Source organism: Suncus etruscus, chromosome 9 (genome assembly GCF_024139225.1).
Source record: "Suncus etruscus isolate mSunEtr1 chromosome 9, mSunEtr1.pri.cur, whole genome shotgun sequence".
Taxonomy (NCBI): Eukaryota; Metazoa; Chordata; class Mammalia; order Eulipotyphla; family Soricidae; genus Suncus; species Suncus etruscus.
This window is the reverse complement of record NC_064856.1, coordinates 25,680,571-25,707,897: the sequence shown is the minus strand read 5'-3', so window position 1 is coordinate 25,707,897 and position 27,327 is coordinate 25,680,571. Positions and strand designations below refer to the sequence as shown.

Here is a 27,327-nt window from a genome sequence, read left to right as displayed (position 1 = left end):
CTGAATGCAAGGAAAGAGCCCTACCCACTGTCTTATTTTTCTGGTCCCAATTCCTCAATTCTTGCATATCTTAGTTATTTTGAAATGTTTGCTAATCTCTGTAGAACATCATTTTTACATAGTTTCAAGAGGATATTTTGGAAAGGTGCTTCAAAGTTTGGGCTTTTGCTTTTCATTTTTGGGGGGTGGTAGTGCTCAGAGCTTATTCCTGGCTCTGTATTCAGGAGTCACTTCAGAGCTTGAGGGACTTGTGCCTCCATCTTATCACCAGTTGCTTAAACTTATTCGATTAACATTTTTCTAAACCTCAGTTTCCCCATCAACAATGGCTCAATGATGCTCATCCAACATTGCTATAAGGAGTTAAAATAACTCAGGTACAGTTCTTAGCCTCTGGCTTGGCACAGAGCAAACACCAGGAAATGTTAAGTTTCTCTTCTTCATCTTTGTGCTCCTTTCTAATTATTTCTTAAGGAAAAATTCCTAGAAGTAGAACTGCTGGATCAAAAGGAGCACTTGTCTTTAGGGTTTTTAATAGTCTGCCAAATTGCCCTCCAGATGGGCTGTGCCAATTCGCAGAATAGCAGCTGTGCGTGAGAGTGCCCTTTCACTGCTCTCTCAATAGTGAGCATCATTGTAGGAAAAAAGAGAAAGAACCAAAAGGAAAAGGGAAAAAAATAAAGCTTGGCTAATCAGGCAGGGATAAATATCCTCTTGTTTTGCTTTCTAGTGAGACTGTGTGTGTGTGTGTGTGTGTGTGTGTGTGTGTGTGTGTGTGCGTGCACGTGCTTCATCATTTGGAAATGTGTTTGCCTTTTTTTTTTTTTTTTTTTTTGTCCATTGACGTTTTCTGTCAGATCACATTTCTATTTTGGTAGTGAATCCCTGCTCTGTCCAAGAAGCCTTGTCCCTTGTACAGGTAACAGTTCCTATAAAAGGACGTTTTGCCTTTGGTTCCTGTTCTCAAGCCCCCACTAGGTGGGAGTACCTGATATTCCTATTCCACTAGGTTTGAACTGCATCATTCAAGATTAGAACCCCTTTCTATCAGAAAGTCTCCCCACCCCCCACCGCTGACTAGTCTGAGGTGTGTAGATGCCCAGAGCTTCTTGCTATTCAGCATCTTCTCTTTCCTTTAAGTATCCATGTGCTCAATATTTGTTCAGGGAAGAAACTGGGTGATGCACAAAGTAGGAACCAAGAGGGAAGATGACTTGTGGCAAAAAAGCAATTCAGCTCCAGCCCAAACTTGCACCATGGGCTTAAGCAATCTGGAACCCTGCAGTTCAGCAGAAACTGCTGCTTTTTTTTTTTCCTCCTCTGAGTTTTATTGTAACACCATGATTATCAATTTGTTCATAATACAGTTCATAATAGCCATTTTATAAGTTTACAATATAGTATAATACAATTCATAGTATAGTATAATACAGCATAACAGAATATATTACATATACAGTATAAGACAGTCCATAATACAGGCACTAAATATTCAAACATCAATTTCATTACCAATGTGAACTTCCCTTCACCAGTGTCCTCAATCGCTCATTCACAACCAGAACCTGCCTCCACGCAGGCACACATTTACTTCATATTTCTTATTTAAAACACAAAGGCAAGTGGAAGTACCAAAACTTAGAACAATGAGGGTCAATTTGAAATGATTGTTATATCTCACCATGGAGTTACTAAAGTCAGTGTCTAGGGACTTACTGGCTGAGGTTGGTGCTAGTTGAGCCTTTACTCTTCAGGTTCACTGAACTTGGTAGATTGCTGTGTAACTTTCCCATCAGATTTCCTGTGATACTACTGGGCTGACACTACCGTAAAATATTAAGATGTCCAGGATTTATAGATCTGAAACAAATTTAGTGGCTTGGAAATTTGATAAAGTTATGTCATAGTGCTGGACTGTTTCTGTAGGAGGGTGTAAGGGGTGGTGTTGAGCTAAAGTATTTCATGTAGGAAGAGGAATTCCCATACCCTTTCTGAGAATACCAAAAAGGTTTTAGGCCATATTGAGTTACCTGGGAAGTATTGCAGCCATTAATTTGTTTTGGAACTTGGTGGAGGAGCTGGGCCCTTTTTTTTTTCTGCCAGGAAAATAGTGGCTGGGGCTGGAGTGTTAGCTCAGGGTACGGCGTTTGCCTTGCACTTGCCTATTTACATTTGATCCCCAGCATCTCATATGGTCCCCCAAGCACCATCAGGAGTAATTTCTGAGTGCAGAGCCAGGAACCCCTGAGCACTGGCGGGTGTGGCTCCAAAATAAAAATAAAAATAAAAAATAAATTAAATAAAGGATGGTGTCTGTGGGTGGTGTACAAAGTTGCCTCTTTAGAGACAAATAATCTTAACAGTTTAAATCATCTTTTTTTTTTAAAGAGAGGGTCATAGCCAGTAATGCTCAGGGGTTATTGTCAGGAATAACTCTTGGTGGGCTCAGGGGATCACATGGTATGCCACATAGGCCATATGCAAGGCAAGTGCTCTACCTACTGTACTATTACTCTAGCCTCAGTTTAACAGTCCAAATCACCTGGAAATCTCCTTTACAGGATTTTTTTGAGGTTTTTTTTTTTTTGGTTTGGTTTTGGTTTTGGTTTTTGGGCCACACCTGATGACACTCGGCGGTTACTTCTGGCTATGTACTCAGAAATTGCTCTTGGCTTGGGGACCCTGGGAGATCGAATCGAGGTCATCATAGGTCAGTCACATGCAAGGCAAATGCCCTACTGCTGTGCCACCGCTCTGGCCCCTAGTTTTGTGTGTGTGTGTGTTTTACCCCCTTGTGTGTGTTTTTTTAAGCATTTTAAAATATAGATTATGTTGTTTTTTTGGGGGGGGTCACCCCCAGCGGTGCTCAGGGGTTACTCCTGGCTCTGCACTCAGAAGTCGCTCCTGGCAGGCACTGGGGACCATATGGGATGCCGGGATTCGAACCACCTTCCGTCCTGGACTTGCTGACAATACCCTACTACTGTGCTATCTTTCAGGCCCTCGGGCCTTATTTTTTTGGGGGGGGGGGAATCACATTCTGCAGCGCTCAGGGGTTAGTCCTGGCTCTATGCTCAGAAATCGCTCCTGGCAAGTCGGGAGACCATGTGGGATGTTGGGATTCGAACCACAGTCCTTCTGCATGCAAGGCAAACGCCCTACTTCCATGCTATCTCTCCGGCCAGTGGTTTGTTTTTTGAGCTCTTGAGCATCACCAAAAATCCAACCAAACCAAACCAAACAAACAAAAACAAAAAACCAAGTACCAAATATTATAAATGTTCTAACTGTTAACATTAAGATACTAAGTAGGGCAGCACCAAGGTTGGTTAATTCAGTGGCACAACAACATCGTTAAGGATCTGGGTTCTTTCTGTTAACTGCTTTTTCCTTGTGCTAATTGAGTTTCTCTCTAGGTCACAAAACGTGTGGTCCCCCAACGGAAAAGGCAGAGTTTCTTTCTGAGTATGCTTATCAAGAGTGGGGGGACTTTTCCAAGTAGCTATGTGCTCTAAACTCAAATTATTCACAGGGCTTTGATGAGAATTGAGTTATATGCACAAAGCAAACAATAGCAAGAAGAATGGCTGTGTGTGGAGGGTGAATTACCCAAAGAGAAACAGAAGAGGAGGCAGGAAGATGGGTGATTTGCCAGGTATATTTAAATAACATCATGAAGATTTGCAAGTAGCAGCTGAAATATCAAGTGCATGGGTACCCCCCCCATTTTATTTTCATAGCTCTCCCTTTTCTGTGTAGCTCAATAGGCTTCTTTTGTTCTTTTGTGGGTTTTTTTTTAGCTGTGTTCAGGGCTTACTCTTGGCTCCCAATTCCTGGTAGGTTTGGAGGACTATATGGTTAGCCAAATGCAAGGTAAGCCCCCTAACCCCTGTACTATCTCTCTGACCCCCCACTACAGACTTCTTTTTTATTCTTTTGTTCCTCAGGATAGTCAGGCTTTCTTTACCCCCATGGCCCAGAACCCCAGTAAGGCTCTTTCAGTACCGGTTTAATTTTTCCCAAGTTTAAGTACAGGTACCCAAAAGTAAAATTTTCACCTTAATTTGTCAACTGTGTAACAGCTATAAAATCTCAGTCATTGAAGTTAATGATTGGTTTCTCTTTTTTAGACCATATGTGGCAGTGCTGGGGCTCAGGTTGCAGTCTTGGGGTTCACTGCTGATATTGTTCTGAGGGCTATGCAGTGCTGAGAATAAATCATATAAATTTCTTTCTTTTTTTTTTTTTTTTTTGTTGTTTGTATCTTGTTTTTTGGGTCACACCCGGCAGTGCTCAGGGGTTACTCCTGGCTCCATGCTCAGAAATTCCTCCTGGCAGGCACAGTGGACCATATGGGATGCTGGGATTCGAACCGATGACCTTTTGCATGAAAAGCAAATGCCTTACCTCCATGCTATATCTCCGGCCCCTTATGCACATCTTTCTAAAGTTACTTTTTGATTTTGAGTTTTGGGGCCACACCCAACGCTGCTTAGAGCTTATTCCTGGTTCTGTGCTCAGGAGAGTTTTTGGGGATTTGACTGCAAGGACTTTACTTCATGTACTATTTCTCCAGCCCCCACATTCTTCTGGGCTCTTAAGGACTCTTCTCTATCTATATAGTAAAAATGGTTCATTGAAAGCATATTATGGGGCCAAAGAGATAGTACAGCAGGTAAGGCATTACCTTACACCCAGCTGACCCAGATTCAATCTCCTGCACCCCATATGGTCCCTCAAGCACCACCAGGAATAATTCCTGAGTGCAGGCAGAGCCAGGACTAACCCCTGAATATTGCTGCGTGTGACCCAAAAAAAAATCCAATAAAAAAAAAAAAGAAAGAAAGAAGAATGCCTGTCTTGAATACAGGCAGGGGTTAGGGGAGGAGGGAGATGGGAGGCATTGGTGGTGGGAAGGTTGCACTGGTGAAGGGGTGTGGGTATCTCCTCCCCCAAATTCTTGTTTATCCCACCTGAATAATTAGAACCGCCAACACCTGGAATGGGCGGGTAAAGGCCTCTGCCTGGGGGAGAGAGGGGATAAGAAGGAGAGTTAGTCAGCAAAGGGAGTCAGTCAGCAAGGAAGCCTAGGGAGCAACTGAAAGGGAGACAGAGGAAGAGAGAACCAGAGAAGGAGCAGAGAAGTGGCTGCCTGGAAAAGGCTAGCATAGAAGCCATGTTAGAACTGTGAAATAAAGATGGCTGACTCCTGGAACTTCTTCTGACTGCTTTGTGAATTTTTCCACAATTACCCTGCAACCTTCAGATCTGCCAGGCCATAGGGGCTGCAGGAGCCAGGCCAAGTCGTGAAAGGCCTCACCATCCCCCTCCCAACACAGGTGAACTGTCTCTTTATACTAAAATAACAAAGGGGGGGTGTTCTTTTATATGACTGAAGCTCAACTACAAACATGTTGGTAATCATGGTGCTTAAATAAAGATTATTTAAAAAGAAGAAGAAGAAGAAGAAGAAGAAGAAGAAGAAGAAGAAGAAGAAGAAGAAGAAGAAGAAGAAGAAGAAGAAGAAGAAGAAGAAGAAAGCTTCAAATAAATACTTCAAATAAAGCTTAGTTGAATTCCAAGAGACCTGGTCTTAGAATGGCTTGGGAAATGGCAGGTGGTTATTTGGGGGAGTTTACCTACTTCTCCACTACTAGAAAAGTGAAGCAAAGCCTGCTTCTGCCTTAACAATGGTCCCCTGGGGCTCTGCCCCCACTGCTTTCAAACTTTCACTAACTGCTTTTCATTTGAACCTAATAATTGTCCCTGGAATCACAAAGAAGAGGAAGTTTGGCTTGTAATCTTGGCCCAAGGGATTTATTTATGCCTTAGTTACCAAGCATTGAGAGTGACCCCTTTTATTTATTTTCAATTTTTTGGGTCACACCTGACAGTGCTCAGGGCTTACTCCAGGCTCTCTGCTCAAGCATCACTCCTGTGGGGACCAGAGAAGCATATAGGGTACTGATAATAGAACTCATATCAGCCTCATGCAAGGCAAACACCCTATTCTCTATACTATGCTCTGGCCCAGCAAAGGTTTTGTTTAAGGAAAGGGAAAAGGATTCAGAGAAGCTCTTCAAGTCCATTTCTTGCACATATATTCCTTTCCTTCTTCATCTCCCTATTTTTATAAGTAACTTTTGTTTTATAAAAACGATCTTGAATCACTAAAACAAAAACAACAAATGCCAGGGAGTTTGCAGATTATAGGAGGGGCATTCCAAAGAAAGGCAGAAGGCTTTCTCTTTTATACCTTATTTACAAAGGGAATGGGTGAACACTTTCTTCTTATGTTCCAAGAATGTGGATTATTAAAACCTGGAGATGCTGCTGGGATAATTGTCAGGGCCTGGGTCAGTCACATTTTCAAGCACTATGTAGGCCACCCTTGTGACAATCCGTATGGATGATTCCCTTCCTTTAGGGCCATATTCCTAATCTTGGACTGCCTGTGGGAGCCCCTGGTGATCGTGAGGGTAAAATAAAAATGGTCATTTTGATCAGAGGCCAGCCCTTACATATTTTGTCTGGTTGTTGTGGCCCAGGTAAAGAAAAAATCCAAACGGAATATGAGAAGACACATGAAGACACCGAGAAAGATACCAGTACAATTTTTTTTTTTTTTTTTTTTTTTGGTTTTTGGGCCACACCCGGTGACGCTCAGGGGTTACTCCTGGCTATGTGCTCAGAAGTTGCTCCTGGCTTGGGGGACCATATGGGATGCCGGAGGGGGGGGGGAGGGGGGGATCGAACCGCGGTCCGTTCAAGGCTAGCGCAGGCAAGGCAGGCACCTTACCTCTAGCGCCACCGCCTGGCCCCTACCAGTACAATTTTTTAAACCAAAAAGTACATTAGAGATTCACACTCAAATTTCATAGTTTTGTAAAATAAATCCAAAGGTTGACAAGTTGTCAATGAGGTCTGCAATCTTGACAGCAATCCACCTGAGTATTCTACCTGGTTCTTCTGTTTCTGGTCGAGAGTAAGTGATTAAAAAATGAACAAAATAAATCAATAACAATAATACCCTCAAATAATACATGTTAATTGAAGCCTCATCCCCCACCCTTTCTCCCTAGGTAACTTGACCTTACCTGCAAGACCCCGCCCATTCCTGGGAGGGGTCTTGGAAAAGGTAGATAAGGCCTTTGACCCAGGGAATTAGGGCTCTGGCTTTTGGTCTTTGGCCAGCATGGAGGTCAAAGGGAAGATGGCTGAAAGGAGTTAAGATGCAGGGCTAGCTAAGAATAGCAAATGCTTAAAAGGTTATGATATCCACATGTGGTGGATAGGGCATGAATAAAGTTGATGCTTCCTGATGCCTGTCTCTGGATGAGTCTGATTCCACCGTTCACCCTCACCTGGGACCCGCCAGCTGAATGGGGATTGCGGAGCCACGTGGCCTGGGATGGCAGAGAAAAATCCCTCCATCCATCCTTCACCATCCACTACCATCGTAATTATTTAATGCAACAGTTAATGATAAAAATTTTACATCCTTGTGACATATGAATAAAATACAAAAATTTCCATCTGAAAGTTTTATTTTAAGGTTCCAGAAGAACCACTGTAAATCACTCTTACAATTTTTATGTCTGCAAATTTGAGTCCATACCAACCAATGTGTGTGTGTGTGTGTGTGTTTGGACACAAATGGGATCATGTTATTCAGCTTTTGCCTTTCACTTGATTTATATCTAAATTTTAGTGTATATGTTTCTGTTTTTAATGACTACAGAATTTCCCTGTAGGTATCTATTATGGTATCTATTAAATTGATCTGATACTCAACATGTTTTAAATTTCTTGTTATATGCTCAATGCTGCAACAAACACTCTCAATATAGTCCGTATGTTAATATGTGCAAGTATATCTAGAAATAATTATAGAAGTGATATTGCTAGTATTGTTGACTTAAGTGATAAATTGTTATGTTAAATGGTTTGTGGATTTAAATATTTTGATAGACACTAACGAATTAAACTAAAGACTTTCCATTAATTAATATATCCTCCCACCAACAGTGTATGACTGTTTATTCCCCCTCTCCCTACAACTTATTGTCAAGCAATTTCTTCCTTATTAGATTAATGGGTGGAAAACGATGTCTCTCTTTGGCTTAACTCACATTCCCTTAACTCACATTGTGAGAGGTGCTAAGTGATGTTTTGCTTTTTTTATGTCATTTGTGTTGCTTTCTCTGTGAACTGTCTGTTGATGTTCCCTTTTTATTTCCTATTAGAACCCCTTTTTAAATAGTTTCATAAGAGCTCTTTCTATATTAAGGGAGTTAGGTTTTTTTGAGCCTTTAAAAAAACTTACTATTGGGGCATAAAGCAATAGCACAGTGAGTAGGGTGCTTGCCTTGCATGTGACCAAGCTGGGTTTGATCCTAGGCATCCCATATGGTCCCCCATGCACTGCCAGGAGTAATTTTTGAGTGTAGTCAGGAGAAATAACCCTTGAGCACTGCTGGGTGGCCCACAGACTGAACCAAAATAAACCTAAACAAACAAAAACTTACTGTGTCTCAATAATAGACTCATTACTTATTATTTTTTCCTACTTTAACCAATGACACAAATTCCCAACAATTTCTACATATCTATTTTTCCTTATGAGCTGTGGTATTAGCTTCATAGTTTCTCTCCTTGCCCTCCTTCACCATTATTTCTCAAGTTGTTGCACATGCATTATCCTGTCTAGCCTTGACCTTAGTGAAAGAGGTCTGAGTGTTTCTTTTCCAAGAGAGGAAATGAGGCCTAGATGGGTTGAGATTTAACACTGCCTACAACCCCTCAGGATTCTTCTCTCTGCCACAATCTGCTCCTGTCTCCTACTGCTAGTTCCCTTCTCCTGCTGCCCCTTGTCCTCCTCCTCTTTTAGTGAGTGTATATGTGTATGCATGTATATATGTGCATGTTCTTATGTACATGTTTGCATGTGTGTGTACATTTGGGCCTGCCCTTGTGTTGGTAGAGAAGGGACAGCCCAAACCATATCAACAATTTAAGCCTGACTTCCTTTTCCATCTTTCCCTTTTCAACTCTGATCTTGCTTCTATTTGTTTGTCTGTCTGCCTGTCTGCCTGTCTGTCTGTATCTGTGTCTGTCTGCCTGTCTCTCTCTCTCTCATCCTGTCTGTCTCCCCATTTCCAAAAATCTTCTAGTTATCTCATTTTGACTCTTCATTGCCTTTTTTTGGGTCTTCTATCTAAAGGGCTGATTTACAAGGGCAACCTTCTCTTTCTGGTTTTAAATCATAGATTCTCACACCCCCACCAAACAGTAAATAGTTATGATCCTCAGATAGAAGTGAGGCTCCTTTCCACCTGCTTTGCTTCCCTTCCCCTGAGGCATTCTCAAAAGGCAGAGAAGACTGGAAGTCAGAAGAAGGAGGCTAAAATCCTGTGGTGGCAAAGGGGCCTACTTTCCCTTCGCTCTGCCTGCTCCTCTAGATGTTGCGGGACCAGCCTCTGCCATTCTGAGGTTGAGAGATGGCCGTGGCCCTGTTATCTGACTGTACTCAGCCTTTGAAATTTGTCAAGTGCAGTGTACCCAGAATCTCCATTAGAGAGGTTCCAAGGTTCTCTTCATGCTAAGGTGCTTAGGGACCCAGGTCAGCTTAGGGGTGGTGCTTAATAAGATGTTGATGAGAATTTGCTGAAAAATATCAACCATGGCTATTTTGCTGCTATTGACAGTTAATCTAGTAAGCACTTACTATGTGCTGTATTAATGTACTGTACTTAATGTACTAGACATGCTAAGTTATTCTTTTCTTAGTTGTTTTAAGAGCTTCATACCCTACAGTGCTCAGGGTTTTTTCCTGGCTATTTGCTCAGAGTTCACTCTTGTAGAGGACAATATGGGAGACTGGGAAAATGAACCTGGGTTGGCCATGTTCCAGGTCTCCTCTACTACAGCTCTAGCCCAATATACTAAGCTTTTATAGGCAACATGTCATTTAGTTCCCCTAATTTAACCAGTTGAAACTGTTGAAATAGTTGAAATTGTATTATCCTCTATGTATATTCGAGATCACTGGAATATTGATATATTTAGTAGCTTTCCCAAGAGTGATAACTACTTAACGGGTGAATGTCAGAGCAATGGAGATGGATGAGTGGAGGAATAAATTAATGGTTAGTCTATTGGCTAGGGACTTTGGAGTTAAATATATTTATATCTCAATCTCCTATCAGCTCCGTGTCATGTGTTAGCCAATTAAAAGGCCAGTGATTAATCTAAGGAAATATAAAACCCTCCTTCAAGATCTCACTCTACACAGATAAGCACATCAGAGCATCTACACACTGTCAAGGTTACAGGGGAAAGACACACATGGACAAGAACAAAAATCTTACATTGTCACAGAAATATTCACAGCTCAGTGTGCACACACAGATGCTGTTTCATTCATAGGTTAAGGCAGCTCCAGAGAAGGACCAGGTATCACTAGGAGACCCAGCTTCTTTGTACAGAAGCAAATAAGACATTCCACCACCACCAAGTTGCAGGGCATGGGGGTGCATAGCACGAAATCAGGTCTGTTCTGACTCTCCAAGTCTGTGTCTTTCACACACCAGCACCTACAAAGACCAGAATGTATGTTGTACGTCAAGCTCGATTAGACCCTGAACACAAGAACCTTATGAGGAAATTGTCAGAGGAAGGTCATTCAGAGTCAAGGACACACATGGAGAAACCTCCAATGATACAGGGACACATAAAGATGCAGGCAGGGACCAGTGGTAGGGCGTTTGCCTTGCATGTAGCCCACCCAGGAGGAACCCAGTTTGATTTCTGGCATTCCATATGGTCCCCTAGCCTGCCAGGGGCGATTTCTGAGTGCAGAGCCAAGAGTAACCCTTGAGCACTGCTGGGTGTGGCCCAACAATCAATCAATCAATCAATCAATTTTAACAAAAATGCAGGTCATGCACACTCACACACAGACTCATACCATATGTAGCAGCAGCAGCAGCAACAACAGCAGGCAGAGTACAGATGAGTTCAGCTTTTCTCCTTATTCCTAGCAACTTCCCAGCCCCTCTAGGCAGAAGTGTCTAAATGTAAAATCACATGTAAAGTGCAGGGGCTCTTTTCTCAATACTGTTGCTTAGTGGGAGATGTAAAAAGGGGGAATCTCCCCATGACCGCTCTTAGCTCTCCCAAACCCAAAGTTTGGCTGGGCCTTTTTCCCTGCTTTTATTCCCTATCCAGACTGGTTTTCTTAATTCTGCTCAAGACTATTCTCTCCAACTCTCTGAGGCCCTGTTCTTTTGCTCCCCCTCTTCTCAAATCCCTACATCCTTGATTCCTTCACCTCCTCCCCTTTACTTTCCCATAAAGTCATTCATTCTCAATTTGGTTGTCCCCATGGCTTTTTTCACTTACTGTTGCTATGTTGCATGAGGGCCATACTTGGGAGTGGAGTGAGGTACACCAGAACTCTTGATGGGTACTAAGAAGTAGTCATGGGGCTGGAGAGATAGCATGGAGGTAAGGCATTTGCTTCACATACAGAAAGTCGGTGGCTCGAATCCCGGCATCCTGTATGGTCCCCGAGCCTGCCAGGAGCGATTTTTAAGTGTAGAGCCAGGAGTAACCCCTGAGTGCTTCCGGGTGTGACCCAAAAAACAAAAACAAAACAACAACAACAACAAAGAAGTAGTCACCTCTCCTCAGGTTAAAAATAGTTGGTGGGGTGCCAGAGTGGTAGCACAGTGGTAGGGCATTTGCCTTGCATGCAGCTGACCCAGGATGGACACAGGTTCAATCCCTAGCATCCCATATGGTCCCCCGAGAGCCAGGAGCAATTTCTGAGCACAAGAGCCAGGAGTAACCCCTGAGCACCACTGTGTGTGGCCCAAACAAACCAAACCAAACCAAAACAAAACAAAAACAATAACAATTGGTGGTTTTGGGGTTCAAATCAGGACTTAGATGATGAGAAGAAAGGAAATCCTTTATATTCTGATCCATCCCACCTTTCCTGAGATTATTCTTAAAATGTAAATGTGGGACTGGTGAATTGAAGCTATTTACAGATCTATCCTTAGGGACAAGAACAGTGCTAGGTACCTAGTAGGGCTTTTTATAGCTTAAATGACACCACCCTTGACTGGGTGAGATGCCCCCTCAGTCTCCCTTATATTGCAGATACAAATTGTCTTTTATGACACTTATTACACATGCTATTAGAACTATCATAATGAATATATTGTTTAATGGTGAGCGGTCAAATGTTTACTGGGACCAGACTCCAAGACCAGAGAGCTCAGATATCAGGTCTGTTTATTTATCCTTGTTATTAGAGCCTATACAGGATTCTCAAAACAGGCATGCAGGAGTTAAATGCCATGAACTCTTCTACTAAATATCTGCTATATGCCAGGCACTGCACATAAATCTAAGTTACCAGGACTTGGCAAAGTGAGTATGAATTATACCAGTTTGGGGTGAAAATTCTGAGGTTCTAGTCTTAGGTAATAAAGTTAAAACAAGAGCTGGCACTTAAATCCATTTGGAAGCCAATACTTGACAAGGCCCAGTTTCGAACACAGGCATTACATGGTTCCCTAAGCATTTCTGGGAAAATCCCCAAGCACAGAGTGCAGAGTAGCCCCTTAACACTGCTAAAATGAGGCTAAAGTAAACAAACAAATGTGGGGTTCTATCCAACTCACCATCTGGCTAGCCTTGGATCCTCATTTCACAGGATTGGAAAGTTATAAACTCATAAGTGGGTGCCTGATTCCCCATCCTTTCTTTTCTGGAATGGAACTTCTTTCTTCATTCACCATTTAAGCCTCTTTCTACCATCAGATTAGTTTTTAGAACCAATGGAGAGCCCTAGTGGACTAACTTTGAAGTTTAGGCTTGGTACCAGACTTCAAGGTCATTCCCCCCTGATCATGACTTTGATTCCTCAAAGCTCTTCACCTCTGTAGCCTGGTCTCTCCTGTGAAATGGGACAGAGGACTAGCTGGGGCATTTATCTAATCAACAAACGTTTCTTGAGACCCTGCCTTCACTGGCACTCTGGTAGGTTTTGGGTGGGGGCAGGGTGAGACCACAGCAAAATAGGGGTATGCAAAATGTATACATCAGTGACAGATGGTTGGATGGGCTAATGAGAAAACTAAAGCAGGGGAATGAGGAGCTGGCATCTTGGAAATGATCACTGCTTCTACAGGGCAGGGATGCAGAACTGAGGAAGCATTAGAATAGGCTTCTTTCAAAGGGAGTCACACAGTTCTGTGGAGGGAATAGTGCTTTTGGAGAATACAAAGAGGCTGGTCTGGAGCTGAGAGATCTTGGGCGTGGTGAGAAGGCATAAGGGGTGGGGAGCTACAGCTACTCCCCAGGTTCTGGGACACTGGCCTGAGAGGAGCTGAGAAGAGACACATGTAGACTAAACATGTGAAAGAAGATTTAGGGCCTGAACCATGGGAAACAGTGGAGCTACCAGTTAACAAGATGGGGATGACAGGGTGTGGGTGAATGGGGTGATTCATAATGTCCATACAAAGCTGCTTTCCAGGTCTAGGTATAGTTCCTTGGGAGGGATGAGGGGCACCTCCCTGTGCCAGTTATGGAGTGTTTTACCTACAGTATCAGTCACAATTGTCAGATAACCTTGTCCTGGAAGTACGCTCTCTGGCCTGAATACAATGAGAAAGCACTACCCAGGACTGTGTCCTTTCCTACAGAAGGAGAGATGGTCCAGTGTACTTCATCTCACCACAGGATCTCTTTATAAGCAGAGGCTTGCTCAGACTAACAAGCATGGGAAAGTCAGAGATGAAAAGGTTGAGATAGGTTTTACATCTTTGCACTAACCCTGACAGATCAGGACCTTGTGAAGGACCAGACAAACTCTTCTAGAAAATTGGAATGATGGGCCGGGCGGTGGCGCAAGAGGTAAGGTGCCTGCCTTGCCTGCGCTAGCCTTGGACGGACCACAGTTCGATCCCCCGGCGTCCCATATGGTCCCCCAAGCCAGGAGTAACCCCTGAGCATTACCGGGTGTGGCCCAAAAACAAAAAAAAAAAAAAGAAAATTGGAATGACCCCAAGGAAAACAAAACCCTCAGTCCACTACAGCCCTACTCAGTCTCTACAGCCACAGGGAATGGAATACCACCAGCAGCCTGCATGAACCTGGAAGTGGATTGTCCTCCTGGGTTTATCCTGTGACAATCTAGTGGGGCCAGAAATGACTCCTGATCATCCCAAAGCAAAGAACCAAATGTAATCTGTGCTCACTCCTGACCTACAGTCGTTAAGTTATAAATGGGTATTGTTTCTATGTCCTTTTTCTTAGCCAGCAATGAAAACATAAATAGCAGTCCTCTCACCACTACCTTCTCCAGGCTGCCTCATAAAGAGGGTGTGGGAGCCTTCAGAGATGACTGAGGCTTGACTGAGTGAGATTAGGTCTCTGATTGTCCCGCTTGGGTTTAAATGTATCTTACTTGGATCTGTGTGGGGTAGGTGGGTGGGTGGAAGGGTGGGTGGGGGAGAATTTATGGGAGTCTGGAAGGTGTGTGTTGGCTTTCATGAGTGAGTCTGAGGGAGCTGCACATCAGAATGTACCTGCCATGGCAGCTGATGGAATCTGTATGGCAGTGTCCCAGCTGAGGGGCTGTGTAGCCACTGGCCTGTCTTGACACACTCTGAGCTTGACTGGGTATGTCCAAGAGTGTCAAGAGGATATGTGTGAATCCAGTTGAGGGGACTTCCTCGGGGCACATCTGTCTCCATGGAAAGTGCATGCCTCCTGAGTGTGTGTGTGTGTGTGTGTGTGTGTGTGTGTGTGTGTGTGTGTGTGTGTGTGGTATGTATCTGAACTGCTCTGTGGGATTGTGTGGAGTCTGAGGGTGTCCTCCCGTGGACAAAGGGGTATGTGGTTGTGTGTGTCTCTGGATGAGAGTCTGTGTATGTCTGTGGGAATATCTGCGGGGGTCTCTGGGTGTGCTCTGAGGAGATCTGTGGCTGTATCTACCTGGGTGGAACATTGGGTGGTCTTTGAGTGTGTGTGTGTGTGTGTGTGTGTGTGTATCTGTAGAGTCGTCAGAAAGAAGTCTGGGGTTTGGGAATTGCTTCTTAGGGGTGCGAGTCTCTGTGTACCCCCCTCTAACCCCGGAGCCAGCAGGAATCTGAGGGGGGCTCTGCGCGGGGGACCAGAGCGCTGAGAGGCGCGTGCTGTGAGTGTCCCTGCTCGTGTGCGGGGGATCTCGACGTAAGGTTTTGCCTCGTTTGAGGTGAGCGCGGGACAGGGGGGGGGTCTCGCGGCGCGGCGCGGCGTTCCTCTCTGTCCTAGGTGAGTGGCGAGGCTCGAGGGCCCCGGCCCCCCTCCCGCCAGCCCGGCGCGACGCCCCACCCCCGGCGGCTCTCATTGGCTGCGGCGGCTATCGGGACCCCGCCCACCGCGGCCGGCGGCTCCCATTGGCTGGAAAGGCGCCTGAGAGCCCGCCCAGCGCGGCCGGCGGGGTGTTGGGGGGAGCCGCGGGCCAGAGTGCGCTGCGCCGCCACAGCCGCTGCCACAGCCACAGCCGACGTCGCCGCCGCCGCCACCGCCACCGCCACCGCCGCGGTCCCCGCCACCGCCGGAAGCCGCGCGCCGCTCACCCCACACCGCGGAGCCCCGGCCTGGCCCCGGGCCGCCGCCACCACGCCGCGCGCCGTACTCCGCGTCAAGAATGGGGCGGCCAAGCTGCCCAAGCCGCCCGCCGCCGCCGCCGCCGCCGGGGCCGGGGCCGACACTCCGGGCGCGGGCGCGGGCATGGAGCGCTCGCAGAGCCGCCTCAGCCTGTCCGCCTCCTTCGAGGCGCTCGCCATTTACTTCCCCTGCATGAACTCCTTCGACGACGAGGACGCGGGTGAGCGAGCCTGGAGCCCGCGCCGCCTCCCCTCCGCCCTGCTCGGCGGCCCCCCGGCCAGCCCCGCCGGCGTCTGGGTGCGCGCCCGCCGCGCTCCCCGCCGCACCCCGCGGGCCCCGGGCGCAGGCTATTTTGCGAGCACCCTGGCCCGCAGGGGGGCCCACGGGGTCGCCTGCACCCTGCCCGCACCCCCGAGCCTCCCTGGTGGCCCCTGGTGGGTCCCCCGATCCAGATCCAGATCCAGCCCGCTGCAATCCCGCCGCCGCCGCCCCCCAGGGGTTCAGGCGCCGCCCCCCACTCTTAGAGGAGGTGTGCAGACCCGACCTCTTATCTTTGTCCTGCTTGCTGGCAAAGGATGCCAGCCCCAGGCCCCCCGCCCCCCAGCTCTATGCCCTTGGCCTTGGGGTGCCTCCGCTGCTCTCAGCTCCTTCCTCATCCTCCCCCTGGAAAGGGTCGGGGGTGGGCTCTTGACAATTCGGGGCGCCAAGGAAGCAGCCCGGCAGGTGCCCGCCTGTCCTCTCTCTCTCCCTTCCTCCTGAATACAGGAGGAAGGGAGAGAGAGAGGCTCAGGGCGGCGCCAAGTCTACACCGGTGAGCCCATGAACCCAGGGGCCCTCTCTGGACCCTGGAGTAAAAAACCTTCCAGTGGCTCGGACCTTAATGACTGTCGCCCAGCTCCCGAACCTGAATCTGTAGTTGGAGCCCAATGGGCAGGGATAGGCGGGGACTGGGGTGGAGTGGGTTGGGGTGGGGGGAAGCTGCTTATGGGTCCTTTTGAGCCGGCAGAGGGAACCTGAAGGCTTTCGGATCCCAGTCGGATCTGGGTTCAGGGAGCAAATCCACCAACAGGTGGGGGTAGCTAGAGGGCTTGGGGGAGAGTTCCTCCAAAGAGTTCCTAATGAGGAGTGAGGATCGGTCTTTGCTTGGGCTCCTGTACTCACTCCAGGTGACCTTGGGCCAACCATGCCCTTCTTAACCTGTAAAATGACATGACAGCGCCCACAGGGCGCAGTGTGGCCTGAGGGTGGAGTTAAGGGGCATTGGAAGTGGAGAGCCTGGGAAGGTGGGAATTTGGATGAGGGGGTTTGAAGAGAGGAGCAAAAATGGTTCATGGACATTTTTGAGGACCTGGTACCAATACACATAGAAACCACATGTATACACCACCCCAACATTTTGTCTACTGTACAACAAGTTCTATGGTTCACCTGGGTCCCTGACCACAGTGTCTTGTCTGAGGTCCCTGAGCTGATAATCCAGTGGGAGGAAGGGAGCAATGGGAGGGCTTGGGAGGGATGAAGATTCTCCTGAAGGATCTGTTGGCTGAGTGGATGACTAGGCAGACCCCTGTCTGATCTGGGGTGGGATGAACTGCTCTTGCAGAGTCATTTTACAGAAAACAATAATTGAGCCACCAAGGCTAACCCCAAATTGCACCATATAATGCCTTCCTATTTTCACTCACTCACTCACTCACTCACTCACTCACTCACTCACTCACTCACTCACTCACTAACACACACACATACACACACACACACACACACACACATACACACACACACAATACATGAGTATTCCACAATACATGATTTTCAACTAAGCTCAATTTAAAAAAGCTTCACATATTGGTCCCATACCACATTTTTGGGGGTGTGTGATAAAGGATAAAATCAGAGGATCACGTGCTAAAACAGACGGTCCCCCTTCTAGAAGCTGCTGAGGGCTTATGTAGTAATCTAGCCAGCATTTCTGAACCTTTGTCCCATACTGACTCCTCTTCCTGAGCTTGTTGGTCCTCTAGTCTTAGGAATCTTATGCTGTGGTCTCCCATTGATGCAATTTTCACCTCTGGTTCTTTTGGAAATATCCAGGGGCCTCACAAGGGACTTGCACCTCCCCATAACAAATGCTAATTTAGAGAAGGCAAGGTGAGAAGGAACAGGGTGGGATTGCTAACAGCCAAGTAGTGACTGGAGCAAGGTAGCAGGAAGAAATCAGATTGGCACAGGGGCGGAGCTGGAGGGTTGTGCCAGAGAGGCCCCAGCAGCTGAGAGAAACATTGCTCTAGCTAGCCCTGCTCTGATGGTTCAACAGGCCATTTGTGTTTTCTGTGGGTTGGGCAGAAGCAAGGACTCAGGGAGAGAAGCACAGGGCAGGCAGTAGGGTTTCCTCAAGCCAGGGTCTGGTTCAGGGAGCTCAATGACTTGCTCTGGTTCCCTTAGATCACAAGAATAACTTCATGTCATAACCGAGCTTTTACTCAAGATCCACCTGATGTGTTTGCCCGGGAGGGACGTTCATAGTCTTATGTTTCTCCTTGGAAGAGACACAGAAATCACTGATTTGCACCCAAGTGACTGAGTGTGAATGTTTGTGCATGCCAGAGTCTTGAACTGTCAATGTTTGTATGTGTTGTGTGTACTCCAAGGTCACCCAGTGAGAGGCACAGAGCGGACTAAAAGCAGGTTTCCAGTTTTCTTTCCAGTAAGCCAGTTGCCCTTTGAAAGAGATCCCTCCCCCATTCCCACTTCTCACAAATCTAAGTCTCGCTGCAGAATTGGTTCCTAAGTAAGGTGCAAACGCCCAGCTAGGAGTTTGATTTAGGCACCTCAGATGTTAGGTGTTTGTCCTTTTTGAAAGGGGCTGGTAAAAACTGGAAGTAGGGAACGATGTCTTGGTGCTGGGTGTTCTATTTCTCTGGTTCGTATCAAAGTTATTAATTTTCTCCTTTAGAAAAAGCCTTTTGGATTTATTCTTTCTGAGTAGTTCCATGCCGAATAAATTTCTAAGTGCAATTTGAATAAGCTTGCAGATCCTGGTCAGAGTGCATGGTAAGAAGGACTAGCTAGAGTGGCTTTGCTACCTTTTGTTTCCTTTCCCTTCCTGCCATTCCCTGCTCCGAACGACCTTTCTGAGGGGCCCCAGACTCTTCTCTGTTCCTGCTCCCCTCCCCACCTTTATAGTGGCTTTCAGTTTTTGTCCAGTGCCCCCCCCCTTTTTTTTTATCAGACTGAGCCAGAACCATTTCGATGGCTCACATGCTACCATTCAGTTAGTTTCCTAAGAAATGGGATGAGGAAGATCAATTGCAAGATCTGAATGGGCCAGAGCAGTTTCCTTCCTACCTTAGGCTTAGGAGCCCGAGACACTGGATAGGCAGTGTCTCAGCTTTTTTGACTAAGGCTGCTCCCAGCCTTTTTGACTAACCTGGGGCCCAGCATGGTGGCCACTGCAGATTCCTAGAATCCTTGAGCAGGCACTCTGGACTCCTTGCTTCCATTGCTTGGCCTGCTTTTCTCAAAGATGTTGTAGTATTAGAGAGGCATGTTTTTGGAGCCTTGGCACATATGCGTCCTCCTGGGGAGAGATGGGTGTGGTGAGCTAGACACTTGACCAGCATGTTCTCATTTGTGTGAGGAAGCTAATAGTAAGTAGTATGGCCCTACAGGGCAAGACTTAAAAGATGACTACCATTTGCTGGGCAGTTTCATTAGAAAAAATCTAAATTTTTTCTGCATAGCAACCCCATGCAGCTAACATCCTTTAACACGCCCCCATTTTCAGATAAGAAAACTGAGCTACAGGGAAAGCTCAAGGTCACTCAGGAAGTGCAGGAATTTGGATTGGACCTTGAACAAGCTGACCACCTGTCTGTGCTTTTAGTTATTGTGCTGTTGGTATTAGGTAAGGGGTACAGTGGCACGAAATCAAAACCCCTTCACTGTGACTTTTACCACTGGGAATTGTCTGGGAGCCCAACTAAAGAGATCAGTGTGTTTGGGGAGGGGGAAAGCTGGTTCTCAAAATGTTGACTTTTAATCATTTTTATAAGCTAATTTTAGTATATTGATATAGCTATTAAGGGAGAGTTGAACCTTCCCCTGAAGGGGTTTAAATAGGGGCATTTGGCAGGGGTTGGGGGAGGGAACTAAATGTTAAGCAAGAGGCCCCCATTCTAGAGCCCCATCTCCTGCTCTTAACAGTTTATTGGCATCAGATCTAAGGTCCCAGCTCTGTCTTGTGCACTACTGGGGTGCAGGAGCGCTGGCAAATGCCCAAGTGGGGGTTTACATCAGGATCTGGGTCTGAAACCTTGTTCCTTAGTCTGACCAAGAGGTTTGGGCGGCCAGTCCTTCCCCCGCCGCCCGCCGGAGAAGGGCGGAGAAGCCCGCACCGCCAGCTCCCATTTGCCCAGAGGACGCTTCCATCCAGCGCAGGGAGGAAGTTGCCATGGCAACACCGGCGGCTACCGGTCCTCCTCCTCGCCGCTGCCGCCGCCTTTGGGCCACATTCTCGGGCTCAAAAGCCCATCGTGGCCACCCTCACTTCCACTCAGGTCCATCCTGGCCAGAGCAGGGGCATAATTGCGTTCTTGTCCCACCCCCACGCCTCTCCCCTTCCCTGTTGCCTTTCCACTGAGGGGTGTTGGAAGGGGCTGTCTGAGGGACTTGAGCGCTGCCCCCCCCCCAGGTGCCCGCGATGTGCCAGACAGATCTCCCTGCAGGCAATCAGGACTCCCATTCCCTCACTCCCAGGCACCTGGTATGAGCCCCCTGGATTCTTCCCTGTGCCCTCCCCCCCCCCCCCCCCGACTTTTCTACATTTGGCAGAGTTTTTATGCCCACACAAGTGCTAACTCTTGTCCTTGAAATTTGACCTGAGCTTTTTCTGGAAAACAAAATATCCTGCTGGCCCCCACCCCTTCCCCTTGAGATGGTGGGAACAGAGTGTTTCAGCCCTGAGAGTGGTGGACACTGCTAAAGCTGGGTGAATGGCGAAAGGGAGGGGATTGCCTTCACAGGTCCTTTGGGATCAGGGCCAGGGAGAAAGAGGTTTGAGTCCTCTATTCCCATTCTTATCCCCAAGGCAGGTCACTGTGACCTTCTCCCCCACTTTCTCATCAAGTGCTGGCATCTCCCTTCTAAGCTTGAAGCTGGACAATGCTCTTTTTTGTGGGGTGGGGGCACACCTGGCAATGCTCAGGGTTTTCCTGCTTCTGAACTCAGGAATCACTCCTGGCAGTGCTCAGGAAACCATATAGGATGAGGGTGAACAAATTGGGTCAGCTGCATGCAAGGCAAATGCCTTACTTGCTGTACTATTGATCCAGATCCATCTTTTTTAGCTTGAATTCCCAAGGCCAATCTAACCCATGATTCTCCCAGTTCCAGTGGAGACCCATAGTGTGTGTGTGTGTGTGTGTGTGTGTGTGTATAGCCCCAAATAACTTTATCAGATTATCCCGAGTTATCAGTTTCTCCTGTAGAATTTCTCAGAGAAAATAGGTTACATGACGATATCTCCTTCCCCGTTGCACGTGGTTATACTCTGCTTTTAGAGCTTTTTCCTTCTGTTTTCAGTCCCTTGAGGGACCCCACTTTTCCATCCCCAAGTGATAAACTTGTGGCTTCTTGGTGTTCGCTTCTGCCAGAGCCCCAGATGGTTGTGTTTGATTTATCTGAGTTGTCTCCTTTGAAGAGAGTGGCCTTATACCCATCTTTCTGCTTACCCAGTGCCAAAGTAGAGTGCCTTGCACTTAGTGCATCTGGATTTGATCCTAGCACTGTGTGTGGTCCTTTGCCTGGAAGTAAGCCCTGAGCACAGCCAGGTATAGCCCCTTCTCTGCCAAAGAGCCAGAAAGGCACTTGGAGCATGTGCTTCCTCTGCTGTATTCTGTGCCTCCCCACCTTTGTAGGCCTCCAGTACTCTCCCCAGGTAGCTGAACTGACTGTGCTGGGGGTTTCTTAAGTTTTCTCTGTCGCCCACACCCAGTTTAACCCACTGTATCTGAATTTGATGCCACTTTGGCTCTGGAATCTCAAGCAAATCCTGAGCATTAGTTCCCTTACCCGTTACCAAAGGGTTAATGATCCTTGTCTTGCGCATCTCTCGGGACTGTAAAAATAAAATGATGGAGAGGCTTGCTTGGCTCTGCTCTGCGCTTCCTGTGAGCTCACTGGGTCCCATGGCAACCAGAAGGGCATTTGCTGTGGCCAGTGCACCCATTCTGCAGATGAGGAACAGCTGGATGGCTTGGAGGACTTCAGTAACTTTCTGGGGTCACACCGTTGTGCATCCAAGCAGATGTGTGTGACCACTTTTGCCCCTAGGCATGGGAGGAGATCCTGTGTGGGCAAAGGCTATGTAAGCCCCAGGGTGGGGCAGGGACTGTGTCCACATCCTGGGGTGGGGCCTTCGGAAGTGCCCCTCCAGGTGGTACTGCCAGCTGTTGTGTGGTCTGGCTTGGCCTGGCCACTTACTGTCCCAGTCAACAGCTGCCTGACCTCCTTGAAGACTCCAGTCGTTGGTGTTGGTGCTGGCCCCAGGGCCGAGCCATCACCTGCCTCTCCCGCTCGCCCGATGTAGGCCAGTGCGGCATTATATTTAACGCCGTGCTATTTCCACCACAAGCTCTGGAGCGCCATCCCCCTCCCCTTCTGATTCACTCGGAAACTGATGTCAGCGCCTTATTCTTAGCCCCCGTAATTGTAACTGCATTTAGCAGTGCGCACTTCATTAACAGTTTCTGCGACAGGGGAGTGGGTGCGATGGCTGTATGGCTGGGCAGGGACATGGGTGGAGGAGGGGAGAGGACAGCTACTGCAAGGACCCTAACCAGCTGCCTCTTCTGGCTGGACCAACTGGGCAGGTTCCAGGAGGCCTTGGAAGGACTCTTGGAGAGTGTCTCATCCACACTCCGTATAGGCAGGGATGGGATTAGGACCAGAAAGGCCCAGCTACTTGTCCTGCAGTCACATGTTAGAGATCCAAGACTCCGAACTCGAACTCGTGGGTTTTCTTCTTTGGTGTTGATTTATTCAACATTTATTTAACAACAAGTATTTACTCAGCAGCTTTAGGGGCTGGGGATATGCAGGGGAATGAGGTAGATGTGGGTTTTACTCACAGGGGTGCAGAAGACTGCTTGTAAACAGGTAAACAGTTGAGAAATGATTTCAGATTGTGTTTGGTGGCATGAAATAAAAGCAGGGGGATGGGAAAAGAGATGGCTTGAAGCGAGATATTCAGGCCAGCTACCCAAGATGGTAAGTCTGTTGAGGCAGTGATGGGAGTGAGCTTGGGGAAGGGGGAAGAAGGAAGAGTCATTCAAGCACAAAGAAAGGCTTAGAGGTTAGCAATGAGTTTGTGTGTTTTGGGGGCAGGGAATGGGCCCAATAGTTAGAGTGGAGACCAAGGCAGAGAAGTTAACAAGAGGCAACTCATTAGCACTTATCAAGGGCCATCTGATCCCACTATGGACCTCTAGGGGTGAAAGTGATATCAGTGGGAGACCTGAGATATGGGGCTAGAGGGCGACAGAAAGGAAACAAGATTGGAAGTGGGGAAATTTTGGGAAATGCTGTTGTAGATAATGACAAGGAGTACTAGGTAGGGACGCTGAGTTCTAGAAGGGAAGATAAAAGGCCTCAGCTGGAAAGTTTTGAGAGATCAAGATTCATGTCTCCTGGTCCTGGTCTTTCTTCTTCTTTCTTCTTCTTTTTTTTTTTTTCTTTTCTTTCTTTTTTTTTTTTTTTGTGTCATAACCAGCAATGCTTAGATGTTACTCCTGGCTGTGTGTTCAGAAATCACTCTGGCAGGCTTGGGGGACCATATGGGATTCTGGGGATCGAACCTGAGCTTGCTACATGCAAGGCAAACACCCTGCCTACCAGGCTATCAGTCTGATGCCTGGTCTCTTAAAATTTTTTAAATTGAATTACAAAATTACAAAAATGTTTATGATCGAATTGTATGTGTACAAGTTTCTTTCTTTCTTTCTTTCTTTCTTTCTTTCTTTCTTTCTTTCTTTCTTTCTTTCTTTCTTTCTTTCTTTCTTTCTTTCTTTCTTTCTTTCTTTCTTTCTTTCTTTCTTTCTTTCTTTCTTTCTTCCTTCCTTCCTTCCTTCCTTCCCTTCTTCCTTCCTTCCTTCCCTTCCTTCCTTCCTTCCTTCCTTCCTTCCTTCCTTCCTTCCTTCCTTCCTTCCTTCCTTCCTTCCTTCCTTCCTTCCTTCCTTCCTTCCTTCCTTCCTTCCTCCCTCCCTCCCTCCCTCCCTCCCTCCCTCCCTCCTTTCTTTCTTTCTTTCTTTCTTTTTTTTTTTTTGTGGTTTTTGGGTCACACCCGGCAGTGCTCAGGGGTTATTCCTGGCTCCAGGCTCAGAAATTGCTCCTGGCAGGCACGGGGGACCATATGGGGCGCCGGGATTCGAACCGATGACCTCCTGCATGAAAGGCAAATGCCTTACCTCCATGCTATCTCTCCGGCCCCTCTTTCTTTCTTTCTTTCTTTCTTTCTTTCTTTCTTTCTTTCTTTCTTTCTTTCTTTCTTTCTTTCTTTCTTTCTTTCTTTCTTTCTTTCTTTCTTTCTTTCTTTCTTTCTTTCTTTCTTTCTTTCTTTCTTTCTTTTCTTTCACTTTTTGTTTTGTTTTGGGACCACACCCGGTGACGCTCAGGGGTTACTCCTGGCTATACGCTCAGAAATTGCTCCTGGCTTTGGGGACCATCTAGAACACCAGAGATCGAACCCAGGTCTGTCATGGGTCAGCCGAGTGCAAGGCAAATGCCCTACTGCTGCGCTATTGCACCGGCCCCTCATGTGTACAAGTTTCAACACCACTTCCTTCACGAGTGTCTACTACTCTCCAACAATGTCCTCAGTTTCCTTCCCACCCCCATCCTGCCTCTGTGGCAGGCACTTTCCCTCTCTGCCATTGTCTGAGTGTTCCCTTCCCTAACTTACCCCACATCCTGATCCAGTGACAAGTTTCCTACCAGAGACCTTCCTACCAAAGACCAGTTCTCCTGTCCTTCTTTGCTGCTTTAATGTAATGATATGCCCGTAGGAAGTTTATATACCAGCTCATTCTTGAGTCTGGTTCACTCTCTTTGTTCTTGGACTCACAGCTTTCTTGGGATGTGGTGGCCTTCCTCAGGGAGCTAGACGCTGCTATGAAGCCAGGCCAGTGTTCCTGCTGCCCACCCTGTCTGTCCACCTGCCAGCTTCAAATCTCCCCTTCCTGTGTCTAGTATCACAGGCCAATGGAGCCAGAGAAGACTCTAAGAGGGCCTGAAGGGGTGACCTAGGCAAGTGACTTCAATTGTCTAGGGCTATCTCCTCATCTGTGCCTGGTACATAACCACTGTAAGTTCATCTTAAGCTTAGCATTAGACATAAATGTTAAATGAAGGCACAAGGCATCCCTGCCTGACCAGACTTATGAAGGTTTCCTAGATGATTAAGATCAAATGTGATTGTGAATCCAATGCTGGGCATTTGGTAGATGCTCAGTTGGTCATAGTTGTTACAGCTGTGGTTGTTGCTGCCTATTTTTATAATTTAATTTTTTGTTTGCTTATTTGTCTTTGGGCCACACCTGGTGACGCTCAGGGGTTACTCCTGGCTATAAGCTCAGAAATTGTCCCTGGCTTGGGGACCACATGGGACAATGGGGGATCGAACTGTGGTTCGTCCTAGGTTAGTGCATGCAAGACAAACGCCCTACTGCCTGTGCCACCGTGCCAGCCCCTTAATTGATTAATGTTGGTTTGTCAGCTAAGTGGTGCTCAGGACTTACTCCTGGCTCTGCACTTCTGGCAGGCTTGGGCAGCTATGTAGATGCTCAGGATCAAACCTGGGTTGGATACATGCAAGACAAGCACTTTATACCTGCTGTGCTATTGCTCCAGCCCCTATTTAAATTATTTCTTTTGTGGTGCCAGAAATCAAATCCAGGGCTTCATGCAAAGCATGTTTTCCACCACTGAAATTCTGGTCCATTATTTACTGTGGGATTCAGTGGGTCAGAATCATCAATGCGATTGTTAAGACCCAGATTGCTGGAGCTTTTCATCTAGTTTGCTGGGTTACCTGGAAATCAAGTGGCTAGTAGACTGCCAGCAATACTGGTATTAGTACTCCTGGCCCAGGGACTAGGCCTACCTTGGGAACCATTGGGTTAGAGAAAGATTCTGGAGAGAACGGAGAGTTCTGCATATGGGCTGTTTCCTGACTACCAGTGTCTTAGGTGCTGGGACCTGGGGTAGCAATGTCTTCAGGGTATTCTTGCTTCTGTCATTCTGAAAATTGGTCTCTGATTCAATGAACCACTACCCTGCTCTCACTGTGTTTAAGACACAGGACCCCATCAGTCCTTTAGGACATCATCTGTCCTAATGACAAATGAAGTAGCATGACCAATGCCACAGCCATGTCCTTTTTTGGGAATCTTGGACACAAACAGCTCTGAGGATTTGGGGGTTTGGGTTTATCTCTCTTCTGAGGAAACAGGTCCCTCTCCTGCACTGGGAAAGGCAAGGCTATGTTAAAGCCAGGAGGTTCATTTGAGGACAAGCCTCAGCTGGGAAGAAGGAAATCAAAGGAACCGTCCATGTAAAGGGGCAGGATGTTGGGAAATGCTACCAGAGGAACCGTGTGGAGTCCGTGTTGTCACCGTAGCTGGTGATTTTCTGGGGGATAATCTAGATCAGATGGGAGGCAGTTTGGTGAACGTCAGGACTTGCTACAGTTTCCATCTGGTCCCAGACAACCAAGCATCTGAAGACAAATCCAGGTGGGACTTGCCCTCCATTCAAATAGAGTAGGTGAGGCAGCAGTAGAGCACAGACCTGGGCATTGCAAAGACTCCAAACTATATCCTGGCTGGCTCTTGACTCTCTTGTGACCACGGGGTGCCTTTACCTAGCCTTTTGCAAAGTGGAGTGAATCACTCCTACCCTGTGTGGACTGGGGTGGAGCCATTTCTGCCACATGTTCAGAAGACAAAGGGGCTGCTTTCCTGTCGTGGGGAATGGTGGGAGCTTCCAGCCCAGTCCTGGGTTCTGGGTTGGTTGCTGGTGTGTGCTTGGGGTTAGAGGTCAGGACACAGCTTTTTGTAGCTGCTGAGTTTCAGTGACTGACCACCACACAGATGCCCATCACTACAGTGAGGTTTGGTTAGCTATTCCTCAGAGACAACCAGGCTTTCTAAGGAATGAGAGGATGCATGGCACTTCTTCCACATTCATTCAGGTTTCATCTTCAGACCTCCCTGCCAGCCAGAGAGGTTTTTGCTAATTAATTCTCTTTTTCTTTCTTTCTTTCTTTCTTTCTTTCTTTCTTTCTTTCTTTCTTTCTTTCTTTCTTTCTTTCTTTCTTTCTTTCTTTCTTTCTTTCTTTCTTTCTTTCTTTCTTTCTTTCTTTCTTTCTTTCTTTCTTTCTTTCTTTCTTTCTTTCTTTCTTTCTTTCTTTCTTTTTTTTTGTGGTTTTTTTGGGTCACACCCGGCAGTGCTCAGGGGTTATTCCTGGCTCCATGCTCAGAAATTGCTCCTGGCAGGCACGGGGGACCATATGGGACGCCGGGATTCGAACCGATGACCTCCTGCATGAAAGGCAAACACCTTACCTCCATGCTATCTCTCCAGCCCCGCTAATTAATT

General features: G+C 47.0%; 1 protein-coding gene across 1 annotated transcript in view; it reads left to right on the top strand.

Moving 5' to 3' along the window:
* The first annotated feature begins 15,764 nt into the window (after nucleotides 1-15,764).
* RIMS4 (regulating synaptic membrane exocytosis 4) overlaps nucleotides 15,765-27,327 on the top strand; it is a 77,369-nt gene continuing 65,806 nt past the window's right edge. Inside the window, exon 1 of the mRNA XM_049779342.1 lies at nucleotides 15,765-15,892. Coding sequence (XP_049635299.1) covers nucleotides 15,796-15,892 — 97 coding nt within the window. The 5' untranslated portion in view covers nucleotides 15,765-15,795. The remainder of the gene's footprint in view (nucleotides 15,893-27,327) is intronic.